The 13,269-nt window shown below is 36.5% G+C and overlaps 1 protein-coding gene across 1 annotated transcript in view; it reads right to left on the bottom strand.

Moving 5' to 3' along the window:
• Sim1 (SIM bHLH transcription factor 1) overlaps positions 1-13,269 on the bottom strand; it is an 85,130-nt gene that overhangs the window by 25,789 nt on the left and 46,072 nt on the right. Inside the window, exon 9 of the mRNA XM_052164086.1 lies at positions 10,977-11,145. Within this exon, the coding sequence (XP_052020046.1) occupies positions 10,977-11,145 (169 nt within the window). The remainder of the gene's footprint in view (positions 1-10,976; positions 11,146-13,269) is intronic.

Raw genomic sequence — 13,269 nt, 5'->3', positions numbered from 1 at the left:
AGGTTGGTTTGGTTTGGGTTGTGGTTGCTTTGTGCATGTACTCTTTGTGAGAATGTATGCCATGTATGTGAGTGGCCACAGAAACCAGCAGGGGGCATTGGATCTCCTGATTGAGGATTACTACATGTGGGTGGTAGAAAACAAACTCTTGTCCTTTAGGTATACACTCACTGATAAGTGAATATTAGCCCAAAAGCTCAAAATAAACAAGATACAATTCACAGACCACATGAAGCTCAAGAAGAAGGAAGACCAAAGTGTGGGTGCTTAGTTTTTTCTGAGAAAGGGAAGAAAATACTCACAGGAGCAATTATGGAGATAAAGTGTAGAGCAGAGACTGAAGGAAAGGCCATCTACAGACTATCCTACCTGGGGATTCATCCTATAAACAGTCGCCAAATCCTGCCACTATTGTAGATGCTAAGAAATGCTTGCTAAAAGGAGCCTGATATGGCTGTCTCCTGAGAGGCCCTGCCAGAGCTTTACAAATATAGAGGCAGATTCTAGCAGCCAACCATTGGAGTGCAGGGTCCCCAATTGAAGAATTAGAGAAAGGACTGAAGGAGCTGAAACTGCAGCCACATAGGAAGAACAACCATGTCATCCAACCAGAACCCCCAGAGCTCCCAGGGACTAAGCAGTTAACCAAGGGGTACACATGGTTCCAGCTGCACTGTAACAGAGGAATGCCTTTCGCATCAGGGGAAGAAGAGTTCCTTGGTCCTATGAAAGCTCAATAGATGTCCCAGCATAGGGAAATCAAGGGAGGCTAGGTGGGTAGGTTGGGTGAAGGAACATCCTCATAGAAGCAGGGGGAGAGAGGATAGGATGGGGTTTTTCTGGGAAATGTTATTTCCCAACCAGGATGGGAATAACATTTGAAATGTAAATAAAGAGGATTTTCAATTTTAAAAAAGTGGAATAAGTACTCCTAACTGCTACACCATCTCTCCAAACCTGTGGGATTTTGTTTTAAATGCTGATTCAATCTCCTTTCTTCCATTGATTATCTACTTATTAATGTCTTGTTCTTTGTAGGCATTATCTTCTAGAAGTGCATTTATTCTAAATTAGGCAGTTTTTTCATGTATAATTGTTCAGTCCTCTATATTTCCATAAATGTATAAATATCTGAAATATTGAAATGTCTCATTGCATTTAAAATTTATTTTATTTCCCATATTTATGCAGCTAATGATATGTTAGTTTGTGAAGGCTCTATTGCCAAAGACACCACTTACATAATTGAAAATGGGGGAATTGAGCTGGTGTTGAAGACTAGCAATCATGGTACTTGACGGTACTCTACAGACTACCAGAGAAAAAAATAATCATCACTATCACCCAGCTACACCTCCTGAAACCTACATTAATAACCTGCCTGAAAAATATACTAGTATAATAGCATCAAAATATTATGGGAGTTACCAACCAATATTTTAAAACTGGCCCAGTTCATGAAGATGAAAACTGCATCTAACATTGCTAAAGTGATCAAGAATCTACAACTACACAGGCCCTGGGCCCTAAGGAAAAACCTACTATGATTATTTTCCTAAAAAACCATAGCAACAAAGTGACTCTTAATGACATGCTTCTATGGTCTATGCCCATAGACTCAGGCCTCATCAGAGAAGCTTACAGTAGATGGTAATTAACATAGAAAACCAAAGCTAGACAATATGCAAAGAGTCAAAGACTTTAGAATATTCAGCTTTAAATGTGATATTTATATTAAGCTTTTCCCAACAAAGTTCAGGGAAGAAGAAGTAGTAAGATTGTAAGAGACAGAGGTGATGGGAGATTCCAAGGAAACAGTGTCTTCCAGACACAACAGGACTGATATATATATTATCATGATTATCATATATATATACATATATATATGATATATAGTATATATATATAGTATGAACTCACAATGGCTATTACAGCATATACAAGACCTTTGTAAATTCAAACCAGTTAGAATCCTAGTGCAAAGAAGGAAAAAATTAGCAAAACCCATGACTCTATGTTCAAGTAATACCTTATATAAAGGGAAATTCAGTATTCTCCATACTCTAGCTACTCCATTCTCATAAGTAGTTGGCCAACACAAAACAGACTTTATGGATTTGGGGTTTTTATGTCTTATTTTGTTTGAATGTTTCTGTGTTCTCATGGTTTTTTTTATTTTTTGAGAAATTAAAAAAAAATTAACATGAACTCTGATGAGGTAGGAAAAGTCTGGGAGGATTTGCGGGAAAGATACGATCCAAATATATTGTATAGAATCAAATGTAAGACAATAAATACAAATAAAAAATTTATTTGTATTTATTGTCTTACATACTTTGGCTGATTTTTCCATTTTATTTACTTGTAATCTTCACTTTATTCTTCTTTCTGTGAACTTCATCTTTAGGTATAAAAATAAATTGAAATCATTCCCTTTTGTTTCTGTTGGTTTGGGGTTTTGTGGGGCTGGGTAATAGGCCCAGTGGCAAATACTCTGCCTTGAGTTACACTCCACAGAGTCTTATTCTTTCTTACCAAACTCTATACTTATAAGCTTTTTCTTAGCATTTTTCTTGCTCTGTCTGGTAAAGCTTGGCAGATCTTATTTCCATTTTCATCTGTTTCAAGATTTCTGTTAGCCTTTGTTTCCCTTTGACTCATTGCTTGCTCAGGAATACATTATTTAATTTCCACATATTTGTGAATTTTTTTCAATTTTCTTCCTGTTATTGATTTCTTTGGTTTGATATCAATGTAGTCAGAAAAGATACTTGATATGATTCCAAGCTTCTTGAATGAATTAAAGGAAGAGTGGGCAGAGGCCAATATTCCTGAATACAACTCTCTTTTCTCTGCCGTACAGTTACCAAGAGAATGTGAAGGCAGAAGCTTCAGATTTGAGAACCCATGACTGACCACATCTTTTAATTCCTAACAGGCTAGTTTTGTCTCCCCACTATAGACATGGTTTCTAATACATTCACCTTTAGCACTTTATTGCCTACCTTAGGTGTTTAAGTAAATAAAGAACTTGACAGAAAACAAAGCAGAAACTCAAAGTGCATAGGGCTCAGCATACTGAAAAATATTTTCTAAAATAATACTGGTGTTTATATGTTACTTAGTTTCTCATATTCTGCTATGGTAATAGAAAATGGATTAAGACAGCATGTATAAGGCAGGAGAGATGGAGTGCTCTATCTCATAGTGAAAGAGTGGGGGAGAGGCCACAGAAACAAAGGGAAGACCTCATACCCACTAGGCCTAGTGTAGGCATAAGTCTCCCTGTAACCACGCTGACCTCACATACATTAGGCTATTTTTTTCCTGCACGTGGAGACTTTCTGTTCCTCAGCACTTAAGATGATCCAAACAGTATTTATGTAAGTCTTGTTTCCTTAGTCCATGTTTGGCCAAATATTCAGTCCAACAGAATATTGGAAACAGAAAAATGTGTCTGTTGCATTTCTGTAGTCAGAAGTGCAGCAGAGATGCACAGAGGGTGAAAGGGTGAGCAGAGCCATTGTGAGAACTAATGCGGACTTCAGACATCTCAGACCAAAATATTAAAACACTCTAGCATACTGTATTATTTTAAGTTTGTAGGTGTTTTGCCTACACATACATCTATGTACCTTGCATACATGTCTGGTATTCGTGGAGGCCAGATGAAGACTTTGGATCTCCTGAAACTGGAGTTTCAGACAGTTATAAGCTGTCAGATGCATGCAGAAAGTGGCAGCGGGGTCCTCTGGAAGGGCAGCCAGTGCTCTTAACAGCTAATTCATCTCTCCCTCTTGTCCCCAGTCCTCTTTGAATTCTGACAATTTAGTAAATAGCACATTAGAAGAAATCATTTGGAAACCTCTATTTCACTGTGCCCTATCTTTTTTTTTAACTGTATATTATACATGATGGTGGGGTTTCAGTATGTTGTAAGAGGAACTTAACCAAGAGGGCCCAGCTATGGATACTTCCTCCCTGAGCCAACCTAGAATATGCTGGCATGGCTAGAAACCACTGAAGCTCAATACCTGAGCCAATGTGAGAGAGGAGGGAGAGAGGAGAGAGAGAAAGAGAAAGAGAGAGAGAAAGAGAAAGAGAGAGAGAAAGAGAAAGAGAGAGAGAGAGAGAGAGGTGGCTACTTGAGAGCCAATGAGATGCTGGGAGGGAAGTATAAACGTTTGCCCAGCTCCCACAGGAGAGGAGTCTGCTTTTGTCACTTGTCTGACTCCTAGAGTCTCTGTCATTGACTTCTTACCCTGATCCCCCAAGGGTCTTGGTTGGGAATGCAAGCAACAATATGCTATTTTCATACATGTTTGTATAAGGTATTTCTATTTTACCCCTCCTCCTTCCTCATACTTACCCTTCCCCTCTCTGGCTATCCCATTTCTATTCCCTCATATCCCTTTCTCATGGCCTCCATGTCTTTTTTCTTCTACCTTCCATGAAAGAAAGAAGACCCAAGAGATCTGTCTTTCCGAGAATAGTTTATTTCGTTTGACACAATGATCTTTAGCTCTAGTTCTTTTCCTGAGAACAGCCAGTTTGCTGATGGAAGTAGTCTCAAGGTAGTTCTGATTTGTATTTCTCTTATGGCCAAAGAGGTAGCAGCCTTATTTCTTTCTGGAGAAATCTAGATGGATCAACAAATAGTTGTTGAGCTCAATGTTGAAAGCAAATCCAGTAATATTTAATGATGGATTATCCACTAGAAATTGCCTTGAGGATAGAGGACATGTCTGAATTTGGTATTTCCCTGTTTCTATGTATATCTCTTTCTTACATGGAGTCTTATAGTAAATATTGTGTTAAGAAGCAGTAGTCTCCATTGTGGAATGGTATATATGGACTGTTAATAGGTGAACAGATACCATGCCCAAGGCAACTCTTATAAGGACAACATTTAATTGGGGCTAACTTACAGATTCAGAGATTCTGTCCATTATCATCAAGGCAGGAAGCATGAAAGCATCCAGACAGGCATGGAGCTGAGAGGTCAATATTTTGTTCCGAAGGCAAACAGGAGAAGACTGGCTCCAGTGGAGTTATTAGGAGGGTCTCAAAGCCTACCCCCACAGTGACATTCTTACTTCAATAAAGCCAAGTCTACTCTAACAAGGCCGCACCTCCTAATAGTGCCGCTCCCTGGGTCAAGCATATTCAAACCACCACAGTACATTCGTAACTGTGATTTCCACATTACCTCACTGCTGTGGACGTAGGTATATCTGTGTGTACATTCATCAATATCTGTAAGATTGCAGGGGTTGTCATTATAGCTTAACTATGTCCTTTAATTCTATTATTGCCACTGGCTTTACACTATCCTTATCATTTTCTAACTGTGTTTTCAGTGTCCATCATAGAAATTCAGAATATAAGTTTGGCTCCAGTGAATGGCAAATAATATAAAATGCAAAAAATATTACTCAGGTTTTAGGCCAGTTTTCCTTCTGGAATCTTCAGTTAAAAGAGTATCTGTAACATAAATAGCCAGATTTGGCAGTTGTTGGGGCACTCAGGACCTATAGAGGAAGTCACGTGGGACTGGGCTTGCTGTCATGACAAGCCAATGATTTATTTTTGTCCCAGTGAGGTTGTATTGCCTTAGATATTTGCATGCCAACTCCAGGGGAGGGTTCTAGTTGTCATTTAGTTGTGACTGTATGTTTTAAATATGTTATCTGAGAACATGGGCTTTAGGGTTTAAGTCCCTCCCTGTCCCTTGGTTGATTTGGTTATCAACTTGACACAACATGGAATCACCTTGGGGAAGGATCTCAGTGTTGGCCTGTCTATGTTGGGTTAGTCTTTGAAGATGATCTTAGTCAATTGATGTGGCAAGAAACAACCCACAATGGGTAACTCTGTTTTACGGGCTGGTCCCTGAACTATGTACAAATGAAAAGCTAATTAAGCTTTCTTCGCTGGTGCATTTATTCTCTCTCTATTTTTAGATATGAAGTGATTAGCTTCATAGTTGAGTCCCTACCTTGACTTTTCTGCAATGGAAGACTGTAACTCGGAACTGTAAGCCGAATAAACCTTTTCTCCCCAAATAATAATAATAATAATAATAATAATAATAAAATAATCATAATAATAAAATCAGAAGTTCATATATGAGAAAAATCTAAAAGAATAAAAATTGTTGAAATAATCTCCTGATATTTCTAGAGAAGACAAGTCCTAAATTTGTATGTGGCCTAATCCTAGTATTATAAACTAGCCTGCATCTCATAAGACTTTCTGTAAAGACAGTTTCATTTTTATACAAATAAATTAATATTTTTCAAAATTAGTAAAGAATTCCATGTTTTCATGTGATACATAAAACATCAAATGAAGAATCTTTCAAAAGTAGTGATAAAAGTACTATACGTAATGGAATCACTTTCTTACAAAATTATTGGTACATTTTTCCTGTAATGTGAAATGTCAGGATTCCAGTGCAGTAGTAACCAGAGTATTGTTGAAGCCAAAAAATACTGTTTCCAAGAGTTTCTACCTTCACCAAAAAGGAATCCAGACTGCTGGCCATGAAAATTAAGAGGGTTCTGTGAAATCGTTTAAAGGAACAGATGTCAAATAAAACTTGCAAGTGTTACAGTGTGTCTGTGGCAAATGATTAAACACTTTCAGATTTCAGAAGTATCCACGGTGTAATACATACATCCTTATTAGTGGCGACACATTCATTGGTTACTACTGATTAGAGAAAAGGTGAGAAGAGAAGAGGGCAATGCAATAAACTCAGCTGGTATGCACTGACTGTACCAAACAACCTACCAATATAAAAAGTTTAAAAGGAATCTCTAAAGTCAGGAGGCAATTTACTGATGGCTGACATGGTAACTTTCATGTCATGGCAAGTTAACTTTCAATTGGTATTAGAGTAGATAGGACTAGTTACCAAAAAAATATGGAAAGCATAATAGCAGTGTATAACACATAAAGTCTGAAAAGTAAATTCTATAAACTCCATAGCTCAGATTCAAAAGAACTATAAAAACTGCATTGTTTCTTTTACATATATAAAACCAGTAACATTAAAATACTGCGGTGCTACGACAGGACTTCAGCCACACAGCAGCCCTGAATCTACGTAGAGAATCTTAGGAAATTAACCATAAGATTTCCTATCACAGTTTTTCTAAAAACCATTCAAAACAATTCCATTTTGACCTTTCCAAACTCAAGTAACACAGAGAGGTGCAAGGGTGATTGAGTCATTCATTAAGCAGCCATAATGTAATCAAGTCTGAAATCATTCCCAAGAGTTTCTAATTCCAAAGAAGGACCTGAGGGTTCATCTCCTCCTGCACCCTATCTAGGGGCTGGAAGTGAATTATAATTTGTGCATAACCTGACTGTCCATAGAAAAGTATGTAAATAAGTCAAAAAAGCTTTGCAGTTTTTCATTAGATATCTGCTAGAATATTTTAATGTGCATAATATACATCAGGAAAAGGGGGCAACAAATGATATAGCATCATTAAATCATCATTATCCTAATAAGGAGCCTAAGCTATTACTTTGTAGGTTCCGTTTTGCTCTGCAGTCAGCCTTCTAAAACATCAAATGAGAATTTTCAGATGGAAGTAACAAAGAAAAAGGAATACTTTGAAAAATGAGCATGTGGTATTTTTATTTGCAAGTTCTTTACATTAAAGTTTGAATAAAACGCTAAAATAAAAAGTACCAAAAATGGTCAGACATATTTAAAATGTAATTCAAGCCACCGTCCCATTACCATTATTCATTTATTAATCTACATAGAGGAATTCAATATGTTTGTCTTAAAAAACTGAAAACAAGCTGTAAAAGTAAATTCTCAAAATAATAATATAAATATGACAAAACACATCTATAACAAGAAGGGGTACAGGAGCAAGGATAAAGAAATTTAACCATTCTTTCCTATAATTTTAACAGGTCATTATCAACTCTTATAAGAACTATGTTAATTGGTCCTCTGAATAATTTGGCTGGCTTCACCGTATCATTCTCACATCCTACCTAAAATCTTTACTTCTTCTCCACAAAGTAATTAAACTTTACGGCTTAACGTGTATTGGCACCAACCTACTTTTCTAAACATATCACTTGCTCACTCAGAAACACTGTCCTCCCTCACTCCATCCCTAGGCCCAGTCACACTAATGACACGGTCTTGCCTTCCTCAATATTGGTCTTCCTGTTTCATCATCCTACTTTTTCACTTCCATATGCCTGATTCTACCACCAAAGTTAGATCATCCACACATTTCAGACACCAATTCACAAATCCCTCTATACATATCATCTCTCATTACACTTCTGACTATATTGTATAATTTACTACTTTAACTTTATTGAAAATTTTAAGAATATTTTATACCACTTGTTTATATTTTACCCAGTCCAAACCCCCAGATCTCACAATGATCACCATAGTATCTTTCTGAAACAGATCCTCAGCTCATACATATTATAGGAACTTGGAAACCCTATAAGAACAGTGCTGCATGAAACTTACAGACAAGCTATTCCTAAAAAATAATTTTGGAGGGCTGGAGAGATGGTTTAGCAGTTAAGAACATTGACTGCTATTCCAGAGGTCCTGAGTTCAATCTCCAGCAACCACATGGTGGCTCACAACCATCTATAATGGGATCTGACACTCTCTTCTGATGTGTCTGAAACAGTGTATTTATATATATAAAATAAATAAGTAATTTTAAAAATAGTAATTTGGGTCAAATAGTTTTGAAAAGATTTGTTTCTTTAAGATTTCTGAGGATTTAAATATATCTAAGATGGGCCGATTTTGAAGTTGCTTTTTTTCCAGCAGAAACAATGATGAGTTTCCTCTGGTTGTCACACTTTTCCAATGTGTTCCTGAAAAATGTTCTTACATCAAAACAATTAATGGAAAATGCCTGTTATTGACAGCCTGCAGCAGTGACTCCTTGAAAGTAGAAATAGTGGTGGGCTAGAGGGATGGCTTAGTGGTTAAGAACACTGGCTGTTTTTCCTGAGTACACAGGTTCAATTCTTGGCACCCACATGGCAGCTCACAACTGCCTATAACCCCAGTTCCAGGAGTCTGACACTCTCACACAGGCATACATGCAGGCAAAACACCAATGTGCATAAAACAAAAATAAATTAATTACTTTTTTAAAAAGTAGAAATACTATGTTACTAGGCACATACATACAAGGTAAAAATTAGTTTATACTCAATTGTGCTGCTTAAAAGGAGGCATACAGACAAAATTCTAAGTACTAGATTTATCCAACTATTAGTACACAAATAGATAAATCCTGTCTGAAAGAGGTGTGTGATTTTTGCTTTGTCTTTGTGTGTGACTTTACACATTACAAAACATCATTGAAGAATATACAATCCTAAAGAAAATAATAAAGAGAAATTTTCTACTTTCCACTGTTATATTTTTAACTACATAGCATATTTAACTTGCAAATAAATTTGTCATCGGCTAAAAAGACACAAGAAGTCATCAAATGGGAGAGCATCTACCAATTAGAGAGAATTGATAGAAAATTTAAAGATTAAGAGATGAGAATGAAGGAAAAATAAGGCCTGCAATGAAGTTTAGAACATTCAACAAGAGGAGTGTGTGTGTGTGTGTGTGTGTGTGTGTGTGTGTGTGTGTGTGTGTGTGTTAATTCCTATATAACAAAGAACAAACTCCTTCATTTAGTATTTCCTAATTTAAATTCTTCTTTCATCTGCATGTTGAACCTTCATATATATTTGAGGAAAGTACTACCCAGAGGATAATCCATTTCTAAAAGGAAGCAATAAAACTTCCTTTCCAAAGCACCAGATGGTAATATAAAAAGCTCCTCACAGAATCTCTACAGAAAGCAGCATGTCTCATTGACGATGTCTTTGGTTATTTTTTATGTCTCACAAGTAAAGTACTCAGCTATCCTGGAAGAAGTTGTGCACTTAAAAACATGTAGGCTTCACCCATCTCCCACTTTTATCTGAGTAAAGAAACCCTATCTTTGAAAGATTTCAAGCCATGCAACCTAAATCTCTTGGTGGCATAAGTCACTGTCATCCCATCTTCATTATCCAGACATTAAAATAATTTAGCAAATAGTAGTTTTTAATTTGTGAGTCAATGAAAAACAATTCTTCAAATAGTCCACAATTATTAATATCAACAAAAAAAACCAGCTCAAAAAAGAACAAAAATTATCATTTCAGTAGCCTCCAGACTGGCATTTTTTTAATAATAATAATGTTGTATAGTGCCTCTGAAAGCCCTTTAATTTCCTACTAGCCCAAGAATAATTTTCTGAGTCACCCCCAGTGAGATGAAAGAAGTCTAGCAGTCCACCTCCAGAGAGGAATGGAGGTCTTCCCACAGGATATGGGAGTGGAGAATCCTCAATCTGCACATACCTTGCCAAAACCTAGTTTCTGTTTATCACACAGTAGTCACCAAAATATTCTTTTCCTTCCAAAAAGCATTTCTCTTAATTGTACCTTGCAGTATTTCAAGGCTAACTCCTTTGTGTATTACCATTTCACACTACCTTGTAGAGAGACTTGTTTCTACTCTATCATCTGGAAGATTCTATCTGTTCCATTTCTCCCATATGCAGTCTTTGCACAAATCTCAAACTGAATCCATTCCTTATTCTTAGTTTTAGCCTCTTCTTTTTAAGTTTTTATTGAGCCCTTATTTCCTATATTTTATTATGTTAGCTAAATCTTCAAAGTTAATCATTGTTTGGAGTTAGGGAAGTAGAATCAATTGAATAGCAAAGAAATTTTGATGTGAAAACTAAACTCTCATGACCACAGCAAACAGCAAAATCAATTCACAATTCCTCTTAATAGTTTTAATCAGTCAATAAAACATGATCAGTTCTGTTTTATACCTCTTCCATGTCAAGATCAAACCAAGTCACGAGGAGAAAATAGTTGTAAACGATCCATGTGCTTACCTGGGGATATGGGGAAGTCCTTGATTTTGACTTGCTGCTCGAGAGCCTTGACTTGGCCCCCTTCCTGTTGTCAGTGATGGTAGGTGTGGAACTGCTGGTATAGGAGAAAGTGGGTTTAGAGGCTGATATCTGGTCCAGGGAGAGCTGCAGCCCTTTGTATTCTGTGTCTCTGTGGGAGTGAGGGACAAAGGCTTTAGTCAGCCAGCATAAGGAATAGATCAATGTATTCTCTCATCTAGAAAGATAATCCTCTCTATTTACATAAAAAAAACAAAAGTCAATCATAGAGCCACTTTCCCCAAACAGCTGTATTATTCTAGAAAGACTCACATTTAATTAACAAATGTGTGTGAATGTGGTTGCCATCTATTGATTTTATTAAATAGAAAATAAACCTCACATTTATCTACTCAAATAAGTATTTTTAATTAAAAATCTAAGTAGTAAGTGTAATGAGTCAGAAAGCCCTTTGGCTTTCTAGCAGCCCAAGAGAAATCTGTTGAGTTACCCTAGTAACCCCCAAGTCTAGCAGCTCTAGTCCTGAAAAAGATAGGTGTTAAGTGGTTAAAGTGAGATTTTGTGCCCTGGATTGTGAGATATGAATTATTAAACCTGTACTAAAGGTTTCCATGTAAGTGAACTCAATAAACAACTGGTGATACCAGCAGCAATAATATCATTGTGATAAACCTTCTAAATGTTCTTATAGATAGCTAGCTTCAAAGTAGCTAAAAGTCCCTTTCAACAGGCTAAATCAGCCTTCTCAGAGTACATTTCTTCACCAGGGTTTTTTCCATTCCTTCATTCATCTGATACACATTTACTGTGCTCCAGATAAACCAGATTTTGCGCTAGGTGGAGACATGAGAAGGAAGATGGTAACTATAACTTGTAGCACATTATAATCCTTTCAGGAGAAAAGCATACATACTGACTGCAGACTGATATGAAGGGATCAAGGCGCTTGTGTTATGAAGTCCCCACAGGCACAACCTCAAGGCATTTCAGACACCATCAGATGTCACTCGGAAACTCTAATTTTGTTCAGAGAACATCTACTTCCCACTACTCCCTAAAAATAACTTTTTCAAATAGTCTTCTTTATCACCACATGTGGGAGAAATTTCTTTTTTTTTTTTGTTTGCCTATTTTTCTTTTGTTTGTTTTTTGTTTTTGTTTGTTTGTGGGAGAAAATTTTTATGGATTCCAGAATTAACTGAAATGAATCAAGGTAAGTGACCAGTTGTGACTAATTGTTTTTACTCTCTAGAACACTGTAAAGTTTTATTTATTTATTTATTTATTTACTTACTTACGTACTTATTTATTCATTTATATCATATATATGTATATATACACTTAATATATCCAATAATGTATCATGCATTCTGAGAAAAAAAGTTATTATCCTATGATCATTGAGATTTCAAGAGACTAGCAAAATCTGATAAATAGAAAAGTATAATTAATTAATTCAAAATTAGTGTGACAGATGATTAAGCGTCCTCACTATGAAAAACTTGCATTGTAAGTGTGTGAGCTGGTGCATACACAAAGTATGTTTGATTTGACTTAGCAACTGTACAATGTATAAATATGTCAAGAACCCCACCATGTACAGATGGAGCGACCCATAGCTCGAGCCACATATGTAGCAGAGGATGGCCTTGTTGGACATCAATGGGAGAAGAGGCCCATTGTCCTGTGAAGGCTCAATGCCCCAATGTAGGAGAATGCCAGGACGAGGAAGAGGGAGTAGGTGGGAGGGTGGGGGAGCACCCTCATAGAAGCAGGGGGGAGGGGGATGAGATAGGGTGTTTTCAGAGGGGAAATCAGGAAAGGGGAAAACATTTGAAATATAAATAAAGAAAATATCTAATAAAATTTTTCAAAAAAAAAAAAAAGAAATTTAAAAACAGTGCTCAGTGGTTAAGAGCACTGATTGCTCTTCCAAAGGAACTAAGTTCAAATCCCAGAAACTACATGGTGGCTCACAACCATCCATAATGAGATGTGATGCCTTCTTCTGGTATGTCTGAAGACAGCTACAGTGTACATACATATAATAAATAAATTAATAAGTAAATAAATAAATAAATAAAATTTTAAAACAAATATGAATAAAAAAGAAAGAAAAGAACCCTGCCACGTACTATAAATACATGTAATTTACTTATCAACTCAAAAAGGCAAAAATCGTAATTCAGGTCTTTCCAGTGAGTAAGAACGGAAACCAGCTTAACAGTTTCAGTATTGTCCTGAGTAGTGCAATGGCACATACCAGCAAACTACA

This window comes from Apodemus sylvaticus, chromosome 19 (assembly GCF_947179515.1).
Source record: "Apodemus sylvaticus chromosome 19, mApoSyl1.1, whole genome shotgun sequence".
Lineage (NCBI taxonomy): Eukaryota > Metazoa > Chordata > Mammalia > Rodentia > Muridae > Apodemus > Apodemus sylvaticus.
The sequence above is the reverse complement of the archived record's forward strand: the minus strand, read 5'-3'. Positions and strand labels throughout refer to the sequence as shown.